General features: G+C 35.4%; 1 protein-coding gene across 1 annotated transcript in view; it reads left to right on the top strand.

Moving 5' to 3' along the window:
• Window positions 1–26850, top strand: part of TOPAZ1 (testis and ovary specific TOPAZ 1) — a 67644-nt gene that overhangs the window by 38778 nt on the left and 2016 nt on the right. Inside the window, exons 10-19 of the mRNA XM_060021387.1 lie at window positions 73–224; window positions 430–522; window positions 2233–2348; window positions 8550–8616; window positions 9676–9850; window positions 10556–10656; window positions 13103–13268; window positions 18396–18560; window positions 20153–20356; window positions 24955–25138. Of these exons, the coding sequence (XP_059877370.1) occupies window positions 73–224; window positions 430–522; window positions 2233–2348; window positions 8550–8616; window positions 9676–9850; window positions 10556–10656; window positions 13103–13268; window positions 18396–18560; window positions 20153–20356; window positions 24955–25138 (1423 nt within the window). The remainder of the gene's footprint in view (window positions 1–72; window positions 225–429; window positions 523–2232; window positions 2349–8549; window positions 8617–9675; window positions 9851–10555; window positions 10657–13102; window positions 13269–18395; window positions 18561–20152; window positions 20357–24954; window positions 25139–26850) is intronic.

Below are 26850 nucleotides of genomic sequence, written 5' to 3'. Positions count from 1 at the left end.
ATTGTCTAATTTAGGAAAGATGAATATCTTAAAAGCAGCAAATAACTTTAACATATACTTCTTCCTTTTTAGTAAACACGTTTATGGCGTACTACAGAAAGTTCCCTCCGGGTATACACTTTGATCTACAAGTGGTAAATAACCTTCTCAATTCTTTACTCAAACATTGTTTACTGAGAGAAGTGTTTCAGGTCATGAGCCTCAGCATAATGGTTAAAATGCTGGTAAGTAACCTGAAAATATATTTTTCTAATACTTTAAGTTAATGTATCTGTTATATTTCTTGTTTGTATAATTGAGCAGTTACATTTCTGTTTGTTGAATACTTCGTAGAGAACACTTGTGTTTTTCAGCATAAACGAATTTGAGAAACTTAAGGTGTACTGAAAGAAGACATGAAAATGAGTGTAATTTTTTTGTTTTATCCAGCCTGCTCTGAAAATATTACTAAAAACATTTGAGTGTGTGGCAACTATGAAATTAAGGAATGCTGTACCTGCTTTAATTGATATCTTTTGCAAGGTATGATTTCATTTTATCCCTTTTATTCTCTAATACTGAATAACCAAGAAAATAATGATTTCTGCTTACACTCTTAAATTGCCTTTTACTCACATTCTTAATGCCAAAGAATTCTGTTTTCAGAAATGTTCTTTTTCTCCCAAAATAGGGTTTATAAACAGACTCCAGTGACTGACAGGGCTTCCCCTTAATTAAATAGTTGTAAGCACTCGAGGTGACTTCTTTCAGCTTCGTGAACTGTCCTCATCTCTACTTCTTAAGGATGATTAAAGAAAGTTTTCTTTTTCAAAAAGATTTGAGGTCATATATAACAAAAGTAAATACACAAATCAATGTATAAATAGGACATTGTTACCAAACAAAGCAGATAGATAAGAATATGGTGGCAAGGAGTTAATTTTCTATTTGGCATTAAGCAAAAAGAAAAACAAAAATTTTTACAGCTTTTTAAAGGTATATTAAAATTTTTACTGTTGTTGAATATTTCCTAGTATTTGGTACTACCCAGCCATTCATTTTAGAATAGGCTTAATAGCAGGAAAACACCCAATTCTCACCCATTCTCTTTAGGAAGCAGCATTGGAACCACTCTAGCAGATGAACAAATATTTCAGTGAATACCTCTAGTACCATATTACAAAACTTGACAAAGTTACTTGCCTGGAAATTTTTTGAATCAAGAATTACTCAAACTTCCAGTTACATAACAAATGAGTCACAGGGATGAAATGTACAGCATGGGGAACATAATCAGTAATAATGTAGTATCTTTGTATGGTGACAGTAACTAGACTTATGGTTATCATTTTGTAATGTACAGAAATATCAAATCACCATGTTGTGCACCAGTAACTAACGTAGTGTTGTAGGTTAATTATACTTCAGAAAACAAACTCATAGAAAAAGAGATCAGATTTATGGTTACCAGAGGCAGGGGGTGGGGGATTGGGAATTGGATGAAGGTGGTCAAAACTTACAAACTTCCAATTATCAGATAAATGAGAACTAGGGATGTATTATACAACATGAAGAATAGAATGAGCACAACTGTGTGTTCTCTATGAAAGTTCTAAGAGAGTAAATCCTGAGAGCTCTCATCACAAGGAAACAAATTTTTTTCTTTTATTTTGTATGTATATGAGATGATGGATGTTCACTCAAATTACTGTAATCTTTTCGTGATGTATGTAAGTCAAATCATTATGCTGTGCACCTTAAACTTATACAGTGCTGCATGTCAGTTATATCTCAACAAAACTGGTAGATAGATAGATAAATTTAAAATTAAAAAAATGAAAAGAAATTACTGCTCACCTGTAGTCATTGTAAAAAACCTCAGTTTAATACCTCTCAGGAATTTTATCATCAGGGATACAGTACAACCACCAGTGCTATACTTACTAAAAGACAGAATGAGTACCAAATGAGGTACAGCTGATAAAGTGGTTGAGATAACTTGGAGAACAGGAAGAATATACAAGTTTGCATTCAAAAGTATTATTTTCATTTTTGCTTTAAATTCTTGATGTAAGCAGTCTTATTGTGGTTCTCAAATATTTGAAGAAAAATATGCTTCAAAGTTTTAAAATGAATTTTAATTCTGTTTGTCTCCATGTTACACTTCTTCCATCAGTCTCATTTTTTTCCACACACATTGGTTTTGACTCTCATATTTTTATGAGAATGACTACTGTTTTCCCTCTTCTACAGCTTGTTGAAGCTGGGATGGTACTTGACCCAGAACACTTTAACTATATTATTAAGCTTTTATACCAAGTACAGGCTTCCAAGCAAGAAATAACTGAAGTTCTGGAAATGAAATCCAGGTAAGAAGAATCACTATAATTAGGACTAAAATATATGTATTTTGGTGGAGACTTAAAAAGGATGAAGGCAAAGCACTTATTATTGTTCATATGCTCACCCTAAGCCCTTCTCCTTCCTTTGGCTATGGCCTAGTCACATTGTCATCAGCTGCTTCTAGCCAACCCTCCTGGCCAGCCTCACCAGATCTTTTTCAGTACCTGATTTCATCTCAGTGCCTGGCAGATCAAATGTAAAGTCTCCCTTGCTCTGTTTCATAACTTACTTGATTCTACTTAATGCACTCTCTTATGTGTATACAAATTACTTTAATTCTTTTTTCTCTCTCACTTTTTGCCACATTAAATAAAATACTTTAATGTCTCTCCTTCATTCTTTTTATTGATTGATTGATTGATCGGTGGCTGTGTTGGGTCTTTGTTGCTGCGCGCAGGCTTTCTCTAGTTGCGGTGAGCGGGGCTACTCTTTGCTGTGGTGCGCGGGCTTCTCATTGCGGTGGCTTCTCTTGTTGCAGAGCATGGGCTCTAGGTGCCTGGGCTTCAGGAGTTATGGCTTGCGGGCTATGGAGCACAGGCTTAGTAGTTGTGGCGCATGGGCTTAGTTGCTCCACAGCATGTGGGATCTTCCCAGACCACGGCTCGAACCCGTGTCCCCTGCATTGGCAGGTGGATTCTTAACCACTGAGCCACCAGGGAAGCCCTCTCCTTCATTCTTTCTCTTACTTGTTCACTTTCTCTATTCAGTTTATGGGCCTCCAAAGGCCTTAAAAAAAAAAAAAAAAACCTGTACTAATTGTAAGAGTAGTACCATAATATACCTGTATTGAGAAAAAGGAAAGCCATGACTTCTATAAAAATTTTTATTATGCTGTCACATACATAGAGGAAAGTACACAAATTTTAAGTATTTAAATGAACTGTAACTTTTTAACAAAATCAAATTTTATAAAGTGCAAATGATATCAACCACCAAAGTCCTTGAGAGTGCCCAGAAAGCTCCCTCCTTCAGAGGAGCTTCCACAGTTGTTTTTATCTCATTTCTTATTATCCTCTAGTACAGAGGTTTCCAAACTTTCTTGGTTCACAGTGTCCAGAGGCCAAAATAAATACATTAACAGTACCATTTATTAAGTAGTTAAATCCAAACAAGTTAATAGCAGTTTGACAGTGTCTGACAGATGTCACTTGAAAATTTAAAATGACCTGAGGAGCCCCTGTGAATTTGCTCTAGTGCTCTGGATGCCATAGTGCAGTTAGGGAATTTCAGCTCTAATTATACTACTTCCCTTCAAACACCAGCATTTAAGGCACATTTAAGGTTCTTCAGGTTCTATGATTTTTTTAAATTCCTTTAGTGATAGTTAATACTATTTATGTTGCATATGAAAATTATGACAATTTATTTGGTAACCCCTAAGTTTGAAAATTGTATCCTTATGCACTCTCCCCCTTCCTGTGTGCTTGCTTCACAACAGTTATCTTGTATTTTTTAGGAGGTATTAACATTGGTGACCTATTTATTAGTGAAGGAGAAAATTTAAAAATAACTCTGGGTAGTTAAGATGTGTAGATCATGGTTGGGGATATGGACCCAGCCCCAAGGCAGAAGGAAAAAAAAATTTAGTATTTATTATTTTATATTTGAATTTATATCTTCTGATGTTCTTTGAAATAATTACCCATTTCTAGACAGGGAAGTGAATTTTAATGGACATTCTTATTTTGATTTTGATTATAATTTTTAGTTAGCTGTAGTTCATTTGAAAGACTTTCGCTTTCAGTGAATAAGGCTACGACAAAGAATTCTGACATTTATATTCAGGACATAAGTGAAAATTTAGGTGTGTATATAATCTAGGAAATTTGTTAACATACATTTACTGACTTTAAAAATTGTATTTTGAAATAATCTTAGATTTACAAAAATGTTGCAGAAATTAGTGTGGCGAATTCCCATGTTCCCGTCATCTAGCTTCCTTTCATGTTAACATCCTACATAATAATAGTGCCAATATCAAAACTAGGAAATTAATTTTGGTATAAATCCATTAACTCACTACAGATCATATTGCACTGTAGTAGGATGCACATGGTTCAGTATATCTTATTACTGGTTAAGTTAACCTTTATCACTTAGTTAAAAAGATTATCTGCCAAGTTTCTACACTGTAAAGTTACTCTTTGTCCTATTGTAATGAATAAATATCTTGGGGAAGAGACTTTAGCATTATGTATTATGCTGTTTCTCCTCAAAACTTCATACATTAATTTTAGTATTCTTCAATGGCTGTTTACTACAGGTTACTACTGTGGTATTTACCCAATGGTGATTTTGTATTTTCCCCATTTTTTCTACATTAAAAGAATTTTATTTATTTATTTGGCTGCACTGGGCCTTAGTTGTGGCACGCAGGATCTTTAGTTGCGGCATGCAGGATCTAGTTCCCTGACCAGGGATCGAACCCGGGCCCCCTGCATTGGGAGTGCTGAGTCTTAGCCACTGGACCACCAAGAAAGTCCCTTTTCTACATTTATTTATTTATTTTTAAATAGCATGCTTCCTTTTTTTAAAATAGCTATTATTGCTGGGGGGTTTTAAAAATATTTATTTATTTATTTGGTCACACCAGGTCTTAGTTGTGGCAGGTGGGCTCGTTAGTTGCAGCTCACCAGCTCCTTAGTTGTGGCATGCGAACTCTTAGTTGCGGCATGCGTGTGGAATCTAGTTCCCTGACCAGAGGTCAAACCCAGGCCCCCTGCACTGGGATTGTGGAGTCTTAACCACTGCACCACCAGCGAAGTCCCTCCCTTTTCTACATTTATTAATTGGAATTTTTCAGTAAAGAAGAGCTGTCCCTTCTCCATTTATTTACTTATTCAAAATTTATGTCAATGTGAACTCATGGCTATTTATTTTATTCTATGGGTTACTTATAATCTAATAATATAGTTATTTATTTTGTTGCTCAAATTGTTCCAAATTTGACCTTTGGGAATTCCTTCAGGTTTGTTCCTACATCCTTTCATCATTTTTTTTTTCGTTTTTCTACCACTTTTGTGTTATTTGAAGCCTCAGAATTAAGTCTCATCTTCTCTTTCCCTGCTCCAACATTGGCAGCAACCATTTCTCCAAGGAGCTCTCGTTCCTTTTATTAGAGAATGGTATTTCAAAACCAAGACCTGAATGTGTTCATTGCTGCTAGAGTATCATTGCAGCCAGGTCTTCTCAGTGGACAGGGCTAGGAAATATATGTATGTATACACAACATACATACACACACAAGATATATATATTTATTTCTCTATTTTTATATATATTACAAAAAACATGAGTACATACTGATAGCTTGATTCGAATCCAGCACTACAGGTTCATCTTAGCCATCCCTTTTTCATATTTATAAATTCTTTCTCCAACAGTGAGAAACCTGACTCTCATTATCTACAATATATTTGCTCATTTATTCAGTCTTACGATCCACAAAAAGTAGTTTCAGAACTGCTAACCAATACCTCTGTGGGAAAAAAATTTAGTACATTTTTAGTATAAGGTTATTATAGTATTCAGCCAAAATATTGCTTCCTAAGTTATTTTGTTTAGTTCTTTTTTTTTCCTATGCCCATTCAATGTGATTATTCATTTGTAGACCATTTAGGTTTATTTATTACTGTTTGTATTATATTTTCAGTTATCCCACATCCTAGTTGGTTTGAATTATTTAGGGAAGTATGTGAAAAATTGCTGTCTGTTCTAACAGTCAATGCTGTACTAAAAAGATGCAATGAGCAATGTTACTCCAGTTTACTCCTGCTCCACTGTTTCCATTTCATCCTTCTGTCTACCTCTTTTCCACCTACATACTGGAGGTAACCAGTCTTTCAGTTTTATCCTCTTATAATGAGCAGATATGTATGTATTTTCTTATATCTACTTCTTTATTACATATAGTGTAGAAAATAATGCTCTTTTTTTTTAATTTGCTTTTTTTCACTCAGTATATCCTGGAAATCAATCTAAATCAGTCCATACAGAAATTTGTCATCTTTTAAACAATGCAGAGTACTCCATTTTATGGATATACTTTAGGTTATTCAATCAGTGATGGGTATTTAAGTTGTCCCCAATATTTTGTAATTTAAAACAATGCTACTGCTCTTGGATTGGAAAAATTAATATTGTTAAAATGACCATCCTACCCAAAGCAATCTACAGATTTAATGGTATCCCTATCAAATTACCCATGACATTTTTCACAGAACTAAAACAAATAATCCTAAAATTTATATGGAATCACAAAAGACCCAGAATTCCCAAAGCAATCCAGAGGAAAAAGAACAAAGCTGGAGGCAGACCCCTCCCAGACTTCAGACAATACTACAAAGCCACAGTAATCAAAACTGTATGGTACTGGCACAAAAACAGACATGCTGATCAATGGAACAGAATAGAGAGCCCAGAAATAAACCCACACACAGTTAATCAGTTAATCTTCAACAAAGGAGGCAAGAATATTCAATGGAGAAAAGACAGTCATTTCAACAAGTGGTGTTGGGAAAGCTGGACAACTTCATGTATTTAAATCAGTAAAGTTAGAACATTCCCTCACACCATATACAAAATAAACTCAAAATGGTTTAAAGACCTAAATATAATGACACCATAAAAATCCTAGAAGAGAACATAGGCAAAACATTTTCTGACATAAAACGTAGCAATATTTTCTTAGGTCAGTCTCCCCAGGCAAAAGAAATAAAAGCAAAAATAAACAAATGGGGCCTAATGAAACTTAAAAGCTTTTGTACAGCAAAGGAAACCATAAACAAAGACAACCTACAGACAGGGAGAAAATATTTGTAAACGATGCAACCGACAAGGGCTTAACTTCCAAAATATATAAACAGCTCATACAACTCAATATCAAAAAACCAAACAACCCAATCAAAAACTGGGCAGAAGACCTAAATAGACATTTCTCCAAAGGAGACATACAGATGGCCAACCTGAAAAGATGCTCAACATCGCTAATTATTAGAGAAATGCAAGTCAAAATTACAATGAGGTATCACCTCACACCAGTCAGAATGGCCATCATCAAAAAGTCTACAAATAATAAATGCTGGAGAGGGTGTAGAGAAAAGGGAACCTTCCTACACTGTTGGTAGGAATGTAAATTGGTACAGCCACTATGGTGAACAGTATGGAGATTCCTTAAAAAGCTGAAAATAGAGTTGCCGTATGATCCAGCAGTCCCATCCCTGGGCATATATCCAGAAAAGACGAAAACTGTAATTCAAAAAGAAACATGCACCCCAGTGTTCATAGCAGCACCATTTACAATAGCCAAGACATGGAAGCTACCTAAATGACCATTGACAGATGAACGGATAAAAATTAGGAACTTGTCCTTCCTTTTTAATGCTCTGGAATAATTTATAAAGCATCGGGACTAATTACCAAAACTGACCCCATAGTTGGCTGTCACACACTATTGTTAGTTTAATGGGACCCTCCTCTTTTCTCCTTTTCTTCTTCTCCTCTTCCCAGTTGCCGGTGTGCTTCTCCTTTCATTTTTGTCTTTTTTTCTTTCCCAGAAGCTATCTATACATTTCACAGATCACTTTCTTTAAATCATACAAAACTTTTAAGTTCCTTCTGTGTGGTTTGTGTTCTAATATACCCAGACAGTTTTTTTCTTAGCATTTTCAAATTTAGTGTGGACTTTGTCTTTGTAATGGTAGTTCTTAATCAATGTTAGATCCCTCTGGTAGTTTCCCTTTTTGGTTCTCCCCTACAAGTATTTTTGTTTGTTTGCTTTGTTTTGTTTTGGTCAGTTATTTGCTTGCCACAAATCCTTATGGACCAGTGAGGGTGAAGTGGGAGCAGTAGAGATCAAGTGCTGTGATTTAATTTTTTTCTCTTTTTAATCACAATTATCTTAAAGTTTTGACATTCTCTGTCTTCAAGTTAGGATGAAGGTATGATTTCATGTGGAATTTGCTTTTTCCTCCTCGTTGCCTGTGGTTTAGGAGGAAATAGTATAAGTTAGGTATCTGTGCAGTCGCCATTTTCTTCAGCGCTGAATAATTTTTATAGTATATTTCTCTTTCTCCAGTCTCTTAGGTATAATTTATAGAACAGATGAATTAGGACCAATATTGACTCTTTGGGTGATGAACATAATTAACCCTTTTTTATTGTTAAAGGTTACAGATGAGGCAGTTTATAAAGAACTGGAAGTGTGATTTAGAGTCAGCCTTGAATGAAATAGAGGTATGTTGCTTATCTTTTAAATAAATTTCTGGGATCTCCGAAAACCAATAACAACAAAGAAACTTTGGATAGTAACCCAGTTTTAGAAAAGTTTTACAATGCGGCTGTTACACAGAGAAAAGAAGGAAAAGAAGTTTAATTTTTTGCAGGTTAATACTTTGAAATGCAAACATAATTTCTAGAGTTGTGAACTGTTCTAAAAATAATTCTCGAAATAGTTCAGTTTAAAATTGACTTATGTTAAGCTATAATAATCTATAGCTTAGCCTTTAATTCTTGTCACTAGGCGGACTCCCTCAGTGCACAAATGACTTGGCTTTCTTGTCGAGATCCATAGGTGGCTGCAGTATGTGACATGACAGGGTAAAGCCAAGGTCATTGTGCACTCTCCAAGCATTTAAAGTCTGAATAAGAAATAGAGGACTTTCAGGATGACTGTACTTTTTAATTTAAGATCATTTTTGTACTCATTCTAGTAATTGTTGATCTAGTCTAAATTAGAATTTATATCCTTGAAACAATTTTTTGTTGGCATGGGAAACTTTCTCAGTTTAGAATTGAAAATAATAGGAAGATAGTAAGTTTACTGAAATTTACCTTGTAGCGCCTTTTGTAGAAGAAATGTAATGCCCAAAATTATGTGTGGGCTGCAAATCATAAATGACCAACTAACTGTAAAATGCAGTCTCTAAAAGTAGTAAAATAGTGTATTGCTGTGGAAGTAGCTCAAATCATGCTGCTAATCATCTGTTTTCCTTAAATCTGTCTCCACTGTGTAGTTCAGGTTTGAGGGTGACATCATTAAGTACATTAGGAGCTAGATAATTAAAACAAGTGTATGTTGACATCTGGAACTTATAGAGGCATTGCTATGGACAGAAAAGCAAATTGTACAGTAACATGTTACTGCTGTTGTAACACTTGTCAGTAAGTTTATAAGGTTTGCAGAGACTGTCTTATTAATTTCTGTATATCTGATGCCTGCATGTGCCTACCCCATAATATGTTTGCATAAATGACAACTTGCATTTTTTGTTTTGTTTTTAATAATTCTCATAGCATTATAAAGAAAAAGGTGACTGGACCAAATTGGGAAATTTATACATTAACATAAAACTGGGCTGTGAAAAATTTGCAGATTTCCAGAGATTTTGTGCTTGTATTGCTGAAACACTGACAAAAGACTGTAAAGAAGAGAGACCAGGTGTTCCATTTTGTGAATTCGCTGAAACAAGTAAATGTCACTGTTTTTGTCTGAGTATTGTGTGTTAGGGTGATACAGTGTTCTTTATTATTGATTGATGGATTGACTGGTACAATGTTCATAACATATAAAGCTCTTAATAGTCTCCATGTTGGAGATAAGTTAACACTGCAGTTTTTAGATACTTTTCCTTGTTTTTATAAATTTTTCCGTCTATTTATTGTTAAATTAGATTATAATGATAAAAGGTCAATAGAATATCAGATGTTTCATGTTCTTATTTTTCTTTTCATTCAGATTGGTAAAACTATTGCTAAGAAATTGTAGTGGAGCATCTGAATTTTTGAATCATTAAGTTGTTACTATCTTCACTATTGCCACGTCAACAAAATTCGTATATTTTTGAGACCTTTCTTTTTACATCAGCTCTTCACTGCTATATTCTCTGTCAGGGTCGGCAAACTCTGTAAAGGACCAGATTTTAGGCCTTGCACGCACAGTATATAATCTGTGTCACACGGTTTTCTTTTCAAACAACCCTTTAAAAATAAAACCCATTCTTAGAATCTCAACAGGCTGTACAAAAACAGGCCACAGGCCAGATTTGGCCCATGGGCTATAGTTTGCTGATACCTGGTCTTTGTGGTAATATCACTAATTCCATATTAAATTTGCCTTTTCCATCATTCTAAGGGACTGTTTCACTTTCTTCCATATACCTACTTTGTGTTTCAGTTAGCAAAGATCCACAAAACAGTGAAGTAGATAAAACTTTGCTGGGAAGAATTGGAATCAGTGCTATGTACTTCTACCACAAGCTGTTGCAGTGGTCCAAGGTACTTCACTAAATTTTATTTTGGCTTGGTATATAGAGTGTTAGTTTAAAATTTTTGAGCAGAATATAGGTTAACCCTGAAAATTTGCTAATAATTTGCTAAAAATTTGCTAATAATCATTACGGGTGGCAAATTGAAACTTACACAATAAGTGAATTATTAGGTGGTATATTAGGCAAATACGGAAAGGAGATGGCATGAGAAGAACATCTATGACTACTATGAAGAATCTCAGTATAAGGAACACTTAGGAAGCTGTGCTAAATATCGTATCTATTTGAAGCGCCTTTCAATTCAGAATTTATTTTGCCAGCTCTTGAGTATTGGTAGTATTATAATTTTGGAAGCTGTCTCTTAAGATGAACCCGAGATGCTAACAATTAACAGAACTCTTTTAAAATCACTTCTTAGGATGCTCTTGAATACTGTATACCATATATCTTCATGTCTACCTTTGAGGCTTAGCTCACCATAGAAGTGGTGTAGTGATTCTAGACCATATTGTGCTATCATTGTTTAGATTTCCCTGAGGTGGTGGTGGAGTTATAGATTCAATAAAGTTAAGTAAAGTAAAGGACAGAAAAATCCAAAATAGGGAGAAGTGCTGAGGGATGGAGAGTAAGATGGTTGAGAGTGGGGTTACTATTGAATCAACTATTAAAATGTATATTTTATTCCTTCCTTCTTTTTATAAAGAGGTTATTTCACAATTGAAATAATATTTAAGGACATGGTCACTCAGGTACACATACAAAATTCATGAATTTTTTTTAAAAGAAAATAATTTTTAAATAATCATTGTACAGAAGGTTTCCAGTCTCCAACGTCTTCTAAGCGGTTTAGCACTTACTGTGTGGTAGGCCTGGGATGGGCAAAATGTACCTTGGCTCCGCTCTCACATTCTAGCTTAAAGTCTATCATAGCATTAATTTCTTGGGTATTTAATGCTTGGGAATTTGAGGACTACCTAGTTAGAAGACCCTTTTTTAAAACTCAGACTGATTTTGCTGAAATTTTAGAGTATGTTTTAATTTTATTTGGTTTCTTTTTAAAGATTTATTTTTGATATGGAACATTTTAAAAGTCTTTATTGAATTTGTTACAATATTGCTTCTGTTTTATTTTGTTTTTTTGGCCATGAGGCATGTGGGGTCTTATCTCCCCAACCAGGAATCAAACCCGCACCCCCTGCATTGAAAGGCGAAGTCTTAACTACTGGACAGCCAGGGAAGTCCCCTTTATTTGGTTATTTTTATTTAGGATATAAGCAGTTGGTGAATTTGTGCCCTTTTCTTTTCTTTTTTTTTTTTTTTCCTGGCCATGCTGCGCGGCATGTGGGATCTTAGTTCCCAGACCATGGATTGAACCCGTGCCCCCTGCAGTGGAAGCACGGAGTCTTAACCACTGTACCACCAGGGAAGTCCCAATGCCTGTATTTTAATTTTAAATGTCAACTATCTTATTTAGAATGAGTATTTTATTATCTTACTTAGCATGAATTTTTTAATGAAACATTCCATTTTGAACATAAAAGTAAAACCATTGAAATTAAACTTAAGGTATCCCTTGAAAAATGCACTCATTTATACAGTCAGATTGAAAGTACTTTGACATCATAATATGCATCTGACTCAAAATAGCATGTAATATAATATAAAACAAGAGTCTGAAAACCAAAAGCCAGATCTGGCCCACAGCCTGTTTTTCTACAGCTCATGAGCTAAGAATGTATTTTACATTTTTAAAGATTTAGAAATTTAAAAACAACCAAAAAGAATATGCAGCTGACCAAATGTGACCTGCAAAGCCTAAAGCATTTACTGTCTGGCTTTTAATGGAAAAATTTTGCTGACCTTGGTATAAAATAATAACACATGTCCAATTTCTGATGTCCACCCTAGAGACAGCCTTTATGTAGACAATGTGAAATAATTAGCCTATTGACTCAAAAAAACAATTTTCAGACAACAATTTTATCCCCCGCCCTTTTTTTCTATCATTTTCTATCATTCTTTATCTAAATTTCATATGAAATAATCTTTTCATTGACTTTCCCTCCTGGATCTCAGGGTGATCAACAGAAGAAGAGCAAAAACATAGGATGGGTAGCTTTCCACATTAAGGCATGAAATCCTTTTGCCAAATGAAATCTTTAGAGGAGGCTCAGTGAATAAAACAGATGAAAGGAGAACCGATGAAAGGGGGCCCAGTGGTGGGCGTGGTTAATGAGACAAAGCCCTGCTTGCTCACCTTCCCTTTCCATCTTTGTGGCTGAGCAGGAAAGGGCTTAAGGAGAGAGTCTTAGAGCAGTTTGACAACCATCAGTCTAGAATTATTCAAATTGCATAATTGACTTCTATATAATTATCAGTGACTTTGTACCTCTATAATACTCTTAATGATTGATACTCAGTGGGGTTTTTTGTCTTTTTTTTTTTAACTCTAGGGAAGGAAGGTCTTAGATAAACTATATGAATTAAAAATACATTTTACAAGTTTAAAAGGACTTACAGGGCCTGAGAAGTTAGCACCGAGATGTCAAATTGTGAATATTGCAGCAGAAATTTTTCTAAAAAGTGGAAGCCTAGATGGCGCCATTTGGGTGTTAAGGGGTAAGTTCTGATATATGCCAGCATGAAATAATTTGTTAAGCTTGTTATAAATTCTTGGTTTTGTAGTTACCTCAAGTTGATACTGAATTGTGGGTGATAATTTGGTCTAAACCCCTAGTGATCATGCGGGTAGGAAAGATTGTTATATAAAATGAAAGGAGAATGGTAACCTAGCTTTAAAGAAGAAACTGTGTGAACCTTTGCTGAAAAGTTAGTTCTTACTTTGGCCTAAGCACTGTATAGATGCTTTACCTGATTATCTCAATTAATCTTCATAGAAACCCTATGAGTTTGGAATTATTACAATCCCCATATTATTGATAAGAAAATGTTGTCAGAGACAGTAAGCAGCTTGCCCAAAATGACATAACAAGTAAGGAGTGGAGGCCGGATTTAATCCCAGACAGTCCAGCTTCAGAGCCCAAGCTTCAGCTGCTGAGACAGGGAAATCCTGATTGCAGTCTGCATAACTCTATCTTTGCATGTGCCGACAACCATGGCTCCAAACCAAGACAGTAAAGATTATTTCTCCTAGTAAGTCAAATCATCTAATAGAAATTGCGATGAAATTAAGCCAGCAGAAGCAACTAAGGTTAGTTTGGCATGAGGTAAATAAAATTTAGAGAGCACAGTAGTAGCACAGCATCTAATGTAGCTTTGGCTACTTGGACCATCAAGCAGATTTTATTTGATAAAATGAGATAGATAAGAATGAAGAAACTTCGAGAATCTCAGTTTAGGTGGAAGATGGAATAAACTCACAAGTAAATAAAATAGAAAACTTTTACACTAACACACAAAACTAGCATGCATACATATTCATATATACATAAAATACCGTATTTGTTCACTGCTGAGGGTTTATGGAATATAGAGGTTGTGATTAGACTTCGTGATCAAAAGCTTGTTGGAAAAGGTTTTCTTCAACTTAACAAATGTAACCAGTGAGTTTTCCTAGGACAGGAAGATTAATCAAAATAGAAAGATACCACACAAAATACAAATATACAAATACAAAATAGAATGTGCATAAAAATAGGAAGTAGCAAAATGCAAGCCAGAGCTCACAAGCTCTGTGAGAAAGAAAAAATGTGGCAAGAAATGGAAAGGGTAAAATAGTTGGTAAAAATGGGCCTGGATGATCTTCTGCCTAAAAGTTTCTGGCAAAACTAGTCTATCTCAAACTAGAGACTGGGGGAGGGTTTGTGGGAGGGGTGTGGAGTAGTCTATGGAGATTTTAAATTTTTATAATTTTGTTGTTTCAATTTTGAGATTATCTTTTAAAATTCTATCAGTTACAAACACAGGATTTTCTTTTGCAGTGACCATTCCAATTGAAAGTCATTTTTCATAAGTAAAATTTTATTTCTTTGAAAAAAAAGGGCCCACAGAAGTATGTTAAGTTGTCCGCAGAATTTTTTGGTTCTTCAAAGGTTCTGCAGTGAACAGGCCACTCTCAAGAAAGGAAATACAAATGGCTTGATCTCACTTGTAATAAGTGAGAGTAATACTCACTTGTATTAAGAGAAATAAAAATTAAATCCTAAACACCTGTCAGACCAGCAAAGATTAAAGTTTTGTGATATGCTTTTCGTGAGGGTATAGAGAAATGAGCCTTCACATATATTGTCTTTAGGGGCTTTTTGACAAAATATCTATCAAAATTTAGTAATGCATATTTCCTTTAATCTATTAACTCCATTTCTAGGAATTTGTCCTACAAACACATTTATATATGTGTACAGGGGTATGCACTGTAAGTTATATGGAATCTCTTTTTTAAACCATCAACAATGATAACAAAGAATTCCAGGTAACTTAAGTGTCTGTTAAGGGTGTACCAGTTAGTGAAACTGTGTGACAGCCATATGATGGAATAGAACGACGTAGAGCTGCAAATACTCATTGGAATGATCTCCAGGATTTACCACCAAGTGAAAAAAGGAATGTGCTGAACGGTGTACACAGTATGCTACCACTTCTGTAAAAAAATAAAATGGATACATACATACTTGCTTTATACCCTTAAAATACTTGCAGAAGGATGCACAAGAAACTAGTAATAGTGGGTGCTTCTGGGAAGAAGAATTGACTGCTTGGAGGACAGGGATGAGAGGCATATTAACTTGTTACATATTTTTTCTATATTTTTTCCTTTTAAAAATATGTGCATTTATTACCTACTAAACTTTTTAAAGAAGGGGTTTATATACACTTACTCATATTTGAGTAATGTAGAATATTTTATACATTTTTTTTTTTTTTTTTTGCGGTACGCGGGCCTCTCACTGTTGTGGCCTCTCCCGTTGCGGAGCACAGGCTCCGGACGTGCAGGCTCAGCGGCCATGGCTCACGGGCCCAGCCGCTCCGCAGCATGTGGGATCTTCCCGGACTGGGGCACGAACCCGTGTTCCCTGCATCAGCAGGCGGACTCTCAACCACTGCGCCACCAGGGAAGCCCACATTTTTATTTAATGGGTGGCAGCCATTATGCAGCAGTCCCCAACCTTTTTGGCACCAGGGACCGGTTTCGTGGTAGACAATTTTTCCACGGTGGGGGGCGGGGTCGGGGGGGGGAATGGTAATGCCAACAATGGGGAGCGGCAGATGAAGCTTTGCTCGCTTGCCCGCGCTCACCTCCTGCTGTGCGGCCCAGTACCGGTCCGCAGCCCATGGATTGGGGACCCCTGCTCTATTGTTTGGGCCTTATACATTTTCACTTTCACATTTTAAACTCTTTTTCAGCATTGGTACCTTGTATCCTGGCAAATGAACAACAAATTCCTACCTTGCCTTATATACCCTTACCAGCATCAAAAAAAACCCTTAAAACTATAATTTTATAATTAAGGTTTGGAGGCTGAAAAATAAATGTCTTAACTTTCTAGAATACAAATTTTGTAAAAAAAAAATTTATATATGCTATTTATTGAGAAACTGCTCTTGAATTTTTAAAATAACCTTTATTGCCTTTATATAAGTAATACATGGTTATTACGATTTAATAATATGTTTTGCTTATCCACCCCTTCTTATTTCTCTATAATGAAATATAGAGAAATTTCTATAGAGAAATAAGAAGGGGTGGATAAGCAAAACTGATGACAAAAAATCCTTATTCAGCCAGCCACTCAGTGTTATAAATAACACTATAGTGTTACTATACAGACTCTCTAGTACCTTTCATTTTCATCAGGCAACAGTCTTTCTGTGGACATCTTTCTGTGAAAGGGAATATTCCTCTACAACATCACTTAATGGGCTGCATAGTTTTCCATCTTATAAACAAATATAGATAAACATAGATACATAGATATGTCCATGAGTCCACTTTTCTTGAACTAGCTGGTTTTTAAATTTCTATGATAAACAAAATCCCTACTAAACATCCCTGCTAAATCTTAATTATGCCCTTAGGATAAATTCTGATGGAATTGCTGGGTAAAGGTAAGGGCAGTTTAAAGCTTTTTGATAAATGTTGGCAAATTTGCCCTTGTTGCCATTCAGATTTGCAGCAAGTTATTTTGAGTTAATTAGAAAGCCTCCCTTTGTGAGAAAATCCTTAGAGAACAATTGCATAGGTATTGTCTATACAGTCATTGTCCTGTTAGGGATCACAGGTGCACATAAACAGTCCAGATGTTAGTGCCCAATTTTATGTTTTTTAGTTACCAGACAGACTGGCGCACTTCAGTTTATGCAAGCCCTAATCTGGCTATTCTGAGCATTCCATTCCAGGTGTTACCTCTGTGAATAGAATACAGACGTACTCTACACCTTTAGAAGTGTTGAACTAATCATAGTCATCTTGCCAGCATTTCAAGATGCATATTATGAAGCAAACACCCTTGCCAAATTCATTGTTATTTTTCCTATCTCTGTTAGTTTGACAGGATAAAAGTGATATTCACTGGTTTGTTTTGCATTTAATTGCTTATTAGAAAATTGAACTATTTTTCTTTTTATTTCTATTTGTACTTATTCTTTCGTGAATTACCAGTTCACATTCTTGGTCTGTTTTTTAATATTAGTATTTCTCATCATTATTGATTTAATCAATTGAGAAGTAAATTAATGAAGGTATCTGTCTAAATGAGTTAATAATTGTAAAGCACTAATATTTGTAAAACACTGCCTCGTAGGTAGTATAAATCAAGTCAACCAGTCAAGGGAGCTCTAGTAATTTAAAAACAAGCTCCTGCTTTAAAGTTTTCTACTCGATACTTAAGACTTTATGTGGCATTGTATACTTGAATTGTCAAATCTTTCTTTAATACTTTCTGTATTTACTGTGCTGGGAAGGCCCCAAAAGAAAAGGATTGACTCCTGCTCTTACTCCAGTTGAAAAAGAACGCAGGAATGTGATTTGAATGTTACATGACAACGTTTCATTATGTGTCTCATTATGTGTAAATGATTGAGGGAATTAGGTAAATGGTAAAATGCTGGCATTTCTAACATGTTAACACCTCCGTGTTCTATACTACAGTCTTCCATTGTTTTTCTCAATGTGAAAATCAGGGCAGAAATTAAGGAACTTCAGCATTATAGGTAATATTCTCTTTTCTTTAAGCTGTGTGATGGGTACCTAAGGATTCTTTTTATTACTTTATTATTATACTTTTGTAACTTCCATATGTTAGATATTCCTCTGTACATAGCAAGTATTTTATTTAAAAATTTTTGAATAGGCAGATATTGTGGGGGAAAGCTGCTCCCCAAGAATACCAAAACTAATTAAATTATGTATTCTTTACTGTAAAATTGTTTAATTTGTCTACACAGACAATATTTTACCTTATAATGTATACTCATTATAATCTGAACATTTTGTCATATAAAAATAATCATTAACTTCAGAATCAACAACTGATTGGTACATTTAGAAAAACGAAGAATTAGTAAAAAGGTAAAAATAACAAAATGGTCATTAGTTGCATCTTCTTAGGATGATGATCATCACTATATAAGTTGTTTCTAATAAATTTGAGCTATGGTTATCTTTCTGAGTACACATATTTAAGTTTTTCCACTTTCTCCAAAAGATACTTAAAAACATTTGTTATGATTATACTGTTAAATGTAATTTTCATGGTGTAAAGTACTTGTACTTTTTCTTTTTGTAAGAGTCAGAGTGGGTCATCAATACACCACTGTGGCCTTGTGATAGACTGGATGTGCTCAATCGGCATAATCTGCTCTGTACAATTGCACAAGAAATTTTAGCAAAGAGTCTTTACAGACAGACATTTGAAGTTTTGCAAAATCTACCAGGTTTTCAAAATTCTCAAGGTATGTTTTTTAAAAAGTCTAGCTTAATTATCTCTGGCCCATCTGGTATTTAATAAGAAACAGTTCTCCACCTGTTTTGGTTGAATTTTATATTCCAGCATATATTTTTAATGATGTTTTTTGTAAAATGTGTTCTCTGCCAATAGAATATGCTTTCCTGATGGTTAAAAAAAAAAAAAAAAAAAAACCAGAGATGCTTATCTTTTATCAGCAGTTCCTACAAGGAGCATTTCATCATTCCTTTTCTAACCTCTGTCAAGTCATCAGCAATCAATGTTAAGTGACCCCAGCAAGCTTTATACTGTGCCTTAAAATAATTTTTTGCATTGGCATAATAAAGAATACCTTTTCTTTTATCACTTAACAAACAGAGGACATAGTTTCCATTACCTTGGAACATAGGAAAACATGGAATAAATGGAGGAAATTAAGCAGATGATGGGTTCAAAGAAAGAGAATGCCTGTGTGGGCAATGACAGGCAGTGCTCTTGAATGCTTGCAAGTCATATGTCGGCAGCAAGAGAGAGTCCCTGTGAAGGGAAACAGCAAAAGCTTTGGGTCAGGAATGAGCTGGGCAATGGGTTCAGAGTGGTGGGTTAATGTTTAATGAAAACGTTAACTTGAAGGCCTCCCCTCAGTGCTTTATCACTCTCCATTTTCCCATGTATTCCACTGAGATACTGTTTTGTCATTAACATTCTTATCTGATTCTCCCTCTAGATAGTAAGCTCCTTAAAGGCAATTGTTTTCTTTATCGTGGTATCCCTGGTACAATGGCTGCTGTAGAACTGGCTTTTGATATACAATTATCGTGATAATGAAACAAAGTATAATAGTGAGATCAAACAGATAGTTGTGCCAGATTTTGGAAGACCTTGAATGGCAGGCTAAAGGAATTTTCTTCTCTATGTGTAGTAAGGGGTCACTAGAGTTTTGGCGCCAGGGTGTTACATAATGGAGTTGGTATTTTCGGAAAGTGCCTCTGGTGGTAATGTTTAGAAAGAGACTAAAGGTAAGGAGATAAATTTCCTGATAAGGCCTAGACCACTAAAAAGCCCTAAAGTGATAAAGACCTAGAGTCTAGGTCATAGACCCACCTGACTGAATATAGGGGATAAAAGAGTTCGAAGTATCCAAGGTGACTTCACTTTCTTCTGAGTGAAAAGCAGAAAGGAGTAGACATACCCAAGAAAGGAGCTTTGTTTTTTTTTTTAATTTGAGAGTGAATATTTATGAGTGGATGATTTATTTTTAGTCGTGGGAAAAACAAGTCTGAGGTCTGCACTGTAGATAGAATGCAAACAGAACCGTGCAGATGCAGTCACACTTGAGGACCATGGACAGAGGTGTTAATGTAGCCTCTGAAATCATATTCCTTCCACATTCTCCATTACAAAGTGAATGAACCGTTTTGCTTTTGTTGAATTTTTTGTTTCTTTGTTAACTTAGTATGTAAGATGATTGCATTTTGGTGACTCTGACTCTTATAGCAGGTAGGAAGGGGCCAAGGAGAGCAGAGGGGAAAGGAGTAAGAGAGAAGTTTGAGAGAAGATAGATAAGTTTCACTATATCAATGATTTTTTTCTTTTCAGAAACTGTGGAGGTCTCACAGTATAGCCTTCTTTTTAATAAACTTCTAGATGCCTGTATAGAAAGCAACAGTCTTGGTATATCATCCTCCGTAGCAGAATTCATGATTTCAAAGAGCATCCCTATTGATTTTTCCTTTCTTAGAAGATTAATTACTTCTTTAGGAAGAAGTTGTTTATGGCTCAAAGCCAGAGCCCACTACAAAAGTAAGTTACATTTTAAAATTTTAAATTTTGATATATTGGTTTTGAATTTGATTTTCTAACCTGAAATCTAGGTATAATATTCATGGCGGGGCATTAAATATGTAAAAAGAGCAGTTGATACACATTTAAAAATAGTGGTCTACATAGATTTGTGCTCTTTTGAAACATGTTATTTCTCATTTCTAATTGCTGTATTTTTATTTCTTTCTATATTGGCATGTCCACGGGAGGATATGAAAAGGAAATAAATGACAGAATTTGAACCAGTTTGGCATATTTTATAAATATATAGGAGTAAACCAATTGGTAGAATGAAGCTTAAGGAATACATATTTATCCCTGGTATATCCCTGATCTTTTTGGTTAGAATATGTTATAACAGGCACATAGGAAGTACAGAGGGCGTCGTTACAACGCAACATGATATATAACAGTTTTTCACATGGCTCCTAGTAATGTTTACAACTGTTCCTCTCTAACAAGTAAGCCTAGAAAATGAATATCTTCTCTAGTCCCAATCTCCTTGCAAGTATTTTAATTAGAAAACAATTCTGTGTAGAATCTAGATCTAGAAAGGAATTCTTTTCTGCCTTCATGCAGTAATTTGTCTTAAATTTCCATTTCTACCACTATCAACTATATGACAAACATTTGAGTACCTACTCTGTGTCACCACTGTGCCAAATGTGTCAAACATCCCAGCCATCTTACACCAACAAAAACCTCTCTGAACTTGGAAGTGTTTTCAATGTTCCCAGCTGTGATCAGTTCAGCAAGTGGTAACTTTTTTTTCCCAGTGAAATGGGAAAGAAACTATTAGTGTGCATTACGGGTAGTAAAATAACATATTATTTGATCAAATTTTTATTTCAGTTACATGTATTCTTATATGTGTGCTAGGGCATTATGTAAAATGTATTTCTTATTGTAGGTTACAATAAAACCTTTTGAAAGCAGAATTTTTATAAAAGGATGATCAGAAATTTAGAGGCAAGGTGGAATTATTTGTTCATAACACCTCATTTCAATTTTGTGGTTATGTTTCAACTACTTATACTATTTCCCTGCAGACTGCTAGAAATCACACCACAAAGTATATATGTACTATTTGCTATAACTTCTTGATTTTAGTTTTTAGAATTGATGTTAATGAGGTATTTTTTTCAAATAATTGTGCAATTTGGGGAAAATGCCATCAGAAGGCATTTATGTGCCGCAGGAATAACGTGTTAACTTGGAAACACATAAATGAGATTTCTATGAATCTTTCTGTTTTTTAGTTGAAAATAAAATTTTGTATTAAAACAGCTAAACTTAATCATTTAAAAAATTTTCAGTTGACAGCTTTATCGAGCTATAATTCAAATACCACACAGTTCACCCATTTAAACATGTACAATTCAATGGCTTTAACTTATGCAAGTGAGGTTATAGGGTAAAGAGTATTTTTGTTTTGTTTTGTTTTTAATGTGCCTGAGTTATAAAATGAAGTGAGTAATTTATAGTCACTGATCAGTCTTCAGGACATCTCATTTCCTGACAGTGTTGACATTTAAAATATCAGTGGAACTCTCTTTGGATCTGTCTTCACACACAGGTTAACACATGCTAGGAAAGCCTTTCCATGCCTTATAATCACATCTAGTAGTACATATTTGATTCTGAGCTTACAGTTAAGTTTTCATCAAGGCACTGTTAAGGCTGTAGTACCAGTGCCTTTGTTTTGCTTTTTTCTTTAATATTTTTTACAGCTTTATTGAGATAATTTCACATACCATAAACTTTACACAGGTGAAGTGTACAGTGCATTTTTATTTGTTTGTTTATTTTTGGTTGTGCTGTGTCTTCATTGCTGCACGTGGGCTTTCTCTAGTTGCAGTGACTGGGGGCTACTCTTGGTTGAGGTGCGTGGGCTTCTCATTGTGGTAGCTCCTCTTGTTGCGGAGCACAGGCTCTAGACACGCAGGCTTCAGTAGTTGTGGTACACAGACTCAGTAGTTGCGGCTCATGGGCTCTAAAGTGCAGGCTCAGTAGTTGTGGCACACGGGCTTAGTTGCTCCATGTCACGTGGGATCTTCCCGGACCAGGGCTCAAACTCGTGTCCCCTGCATTGACAGGTGGATTCTTAACCACTGGACCACGAAGGAAGTCCCTACAGTGCATTTATTTCTATTTTATTCACAGAGTTGTGCACCACAATCTAATTTTAGAACATCTTCAACACCTCTAGAAAAAGAAACCCTGAACACATTTATATTCACTCCCCATTCCATGTATGTTTCCCACCCGACCCAGTCCTAGGCAACAATTAATCTATCTCTATGGATTTGCCTGTTCTGGGCATTTCACATAAATGGAATCATTCAATTTTTAGTTTTTTGTGACTGGCTTCTTTTACTTAACATAATGTTCTCAAGATTTCAATGTTTTCAAGATCCATATCATTAGCCTATATCATTATTTCTTTCCTTTCTAATTACTGAATAATACTCCATTGTACGGAATTTGTCCATCCATCAATTAATGGACATTCGCTTTGTTTGCACTTTCTGACTATTATAAGTAACACTGCTCTGAACATTTACATGCAAGTTTTTGTGTGGATGTATGGTTTTCATTTCTCTTTGGAGCAGAATTGGTGGCTCGTATGGTATATCTATGTCTGGCATTTTGAGGAACTACCAAACTGTTTTCCAAAGAAGCTATCTGTTTTACATTTATATTCCCACCAAGCCATGTATGGAATTTCTAGTTTCTTCACATCCTTGCTGAGTCTTTTATTTTAGCCTTCCTAGTGGATATAAAGTGATACTTCACTGAGGTTTTGATTTGCATCTTCCTAATGACTAATGATGTTGAGCATCTTTTCACGTGCTTATTAGCCATTTGTATATCTTTGTAGAGAAATGTCTATTCAATCCTCTGCCTATTTTTTTCTTTGTACTTTTTTAAATTGAGGCGTTTTTCTTGTTTTTCCTTGTTGAGTGTGTGAAGTATGTGTGTGGGTACATATAAATACATACTATTCATATATGTATACATGCACTCTACATACAAGTCCCATGTCAGATATATGAATTCAATTTTTTTTCTATTCCAGGAGTTATCTTTTACTTTCTTGATGGCTTTGCTTGTGTTCCCTAACTAACCAGAAGGAAATTGTCCAGGGACAGCAGAATTGCCTTCCTGATGCTCCTGATGTGCTTACCTAGTCCTAAAAATACGGCTTTTCTGTCAGAACTGAAAAGTCGGGAAGGGAAGATGTTATTAGTATATTTTTTCCTTACTTTCCCCCGCTAAAACCAAATAGGAGTATTTTTCTTTTCATGTTTGATTTTAGGGTAAAAGATAATATTAGTAAATTTCTACTTAGTTTGTTGGCTTTTGTTTTCCTCTTCTGCTCAGAAGTAAAACAGGTGTGCATATAAATTATACCTACCAATATTTAGGAATGTTAACGAGTCAATAGTTTGTTGGTCCTGGCAGTGATCTAGGAAGGCGGGACTTCCTAGTGGTTAAGATTCCAAAATCTGGAGTCAGAAGGCCAGGGCACTTACGCAAAGCCCCCCCCATCTATAATATGGGAGTTGTTGTACCTAATTGCAAAGGTAGTAAACTGTCACGTTAAAATTAGATAAAACCTGTGTGTTTAGCTCAGGTACCTGGCGTATAGTAGGTCCTCAAAGATTAGTCATCATCATCCATATTAGAAAGATTTATTGAAGAAATTTAACTTAATAAAACATTTTAAACAAATTTTACACACAGATTTAAATTGGTTTCAGTAAAAGACAACAATATAATATTGCCTATATACAATTTGGATGTCCTGGACTGATGTATAGGAGATTTCCCTGTATGTCACCTGTAATAAGCACCTAAACAGTTTAAAAGTTGAATCTGTTCTTTGGAAAAGCAAAATTTTTAGAACATGAATTGGAGAACAACACACTGAGCACCTACATGATGGAAATGTATCTTACTCATTTTTATATCTAGTGTTTAGCACAATGCCCAACATTTGTAGGAACAGCAAATATTATTGCACAAACTTTAGCAGCACTATAAATAAGTACACTCAAAAATACTATAAAACTGTGTGATAGAAAGTAAAATCTTCAAATTATAATTTCTGTTTTCTTCATTTTGGATTCATAATTCAAGATATGTAGTTATATATATAATTATATATAATATTATATACATAATAACTGTATGTAGTTGCTATTAGACCCAGATCCCATTAAAACAAAGCCCAAGTAGCTATTCTGGTTTTTTAGTTATTCTGAAATTATGTTGTGTTGACTATGGCTTAAAATAAATGGACATTTGCTACAATGAGGCTCAAAAATTCTTTTTCAGGGTTTGTTTTTTTTGTAATTTCTCACTTCATGTTTAATGTTTCAAAACCATTTTACAAAGAATGATCTCAGTTGTACTAGGATAAGCTCACTACCATATAATTTATGCAATAAATCTGCTTTGAATGTGAAGAATTATTCTGAAACAAAAGTAATTATCACCTGTGGATATTTTGTAAGTCTAGGTTTTCACCTACCGGGGTTTTAGTAAAGTTTGATCTGTTACTTGACTTTCAGGTGCTCTTTCATTGGGTTGCTACCCACCATTGGAGGGAAATTTATACCGAAAACTTCTACTGATTCCTTCCTATTTGTCTGAGATTGAAATGCTTTTAGCTATTGAAATCTTCATGGTATCTAATGCTAGTAGTATTCAGAGTCCTGGAACTTCTACACAGATGCTGCAGATAGTTTTAAAAAGGTTGGTTGAAATAACTTCTGACTGCATCCTGAAAGCAGATCATGTCCCTACACTTGCCCTAGGATGTAAATGTTTTATTTGTTTGTATATATATAAACAGTTACATATTTATATACTGCATATTTATATATTCATATACTTGTGCATGTGTGTATTGGCAAACTTTGGTAGCATTTATACTGAGAAAGGATTTGACGTATTTGAGGTTGAAATCCAAACAAGTTAGTACCTTTCAGTAAACATTTTAACAACTTCAAAGATCTTGTTTAGGTGTTCAAAGAGATGGGTCTTTTTTTTTTTTTTTTTTGTGGTACGCGGGTCTTTCACTGTTGCGGCCTCTCCTGTTGCGGAGCACAGACTCTGGACGCGCAGGCTCAGCGGCCATGGCTCACGGGCCCAGCCGCTCCGCGGCATGTGGGATCCTCCCGGACTGGGGCACGAACCCGCGTCCCCTGCATCTGCAGGCGGACTCTCAACCACTGCGCCACCAGGGAAGCCCGAGATGGGTGTTTTTTAGGTGTGGACCTTTCTCGTGTACTGGTGGTTTTTAGTTAGGTACCTAAAAGTTATCTTTTTGGTCAACACAAAAGATCTAAGAACCAGGTCTAAAAGGGAAATATATGATAATTTATTAGGTTCAGTCAAGAATCCTGTTCAAAATAAAGCCATCAGCCTAGTTTCAATATTTTAAAATGTTGTTATAAATGCATAAATATTATAATGTAGCTGTTGAACCAGAGTGGCATCCCTTCAGATAATTTTATTCAAAATTCCAGAATTTAGTTTTACACCACTCCAATTTCTTGTCAGCTTTATCTAGGAAACTTGTAATATAAGGATCTCATGGGACTCCTGTTTTGGCGTTTCTTAACAAGAATTTTGCTTCAGTTTACTGGTGTTAGAAACCAGATCCTCAGACTGAATATTCTGTTAGTTATCTATTACAGTGTATAAGTTATCCCAAAGCTTAGTGGTTTAAAATAGCAAGTATTTTCTTAGTTTCTGTGGGTCAGGAATTTTAGAGTAGCTTAGCCAGATGGTTGTGGCTAGGGGTCTCTCATGTCACTGGACTCAGGATGTGGTCAGGACCTGCAGTCACCTACTTGATGGCTTCACTGCGGCCGGAGGATCCGTTTCCCAGCTGGCTCACTCATGCCTGTTGGCAGGAAGCCTCAGCTCCTCACCACATGGGCCCCTCCATAGGTTCCTTAAGTGTCTTCATGACACAACAGCTAACTTCTCTCAGAGTGAGTGATCCAGGAGAGAGAACACAAGGAGGAAGCTGCAGTGCCTTTTGTGATCTTACATCAAGAACTGTGAAGGCTCTGAGATTCCACCCCATTTGCAGGCTGTAAGTCAGCCTGCCATAGTTTCACGGATCCTGGCATAAGACACAAGACCTCCTGGGTTGGAGACAGGACTTTATTACTCGTGGCACAGCAAGCAGCATGGTTATCTGCATATTTGTATCTCTTCCTCTTGCTCCCAGGTTCCACACTTGGGCCCAGATGGATACCTGCACATGCAGTGGGTTCCATTACATGAGAGGAATCCTGAACTTAGGAACCCTAATCTTTTACAATGGGTAATAAACATACCTGTCCCTTGCTCTTCAGATGGAAACGCTATCTCCACCTTGTAAGGCTGTAAGCAAACCTGTCTTTTGCTCCTGAAGGAGAAACTATCTTTGTCTTTCAAGTTTGTCCACTATA

This window comes from Delphinus delphis, chromosome 10 (assembly GCF_949987515.2).
Source record: "Delphinus delphis chromosome 10, mDelDel1.2, whole genome shotgun sequence".
NCBI classification, from domain to species: Eukaryota; Metazoa; Chordata; class Mammalia; order Artiodactyla; family Delphinidae; genus Delphinus; species Delphinus delphis.
Note: the sequence above shows the minus strand (reverse complement) of the source record. Positions and strands in the feature narration are given on the sequence as shown.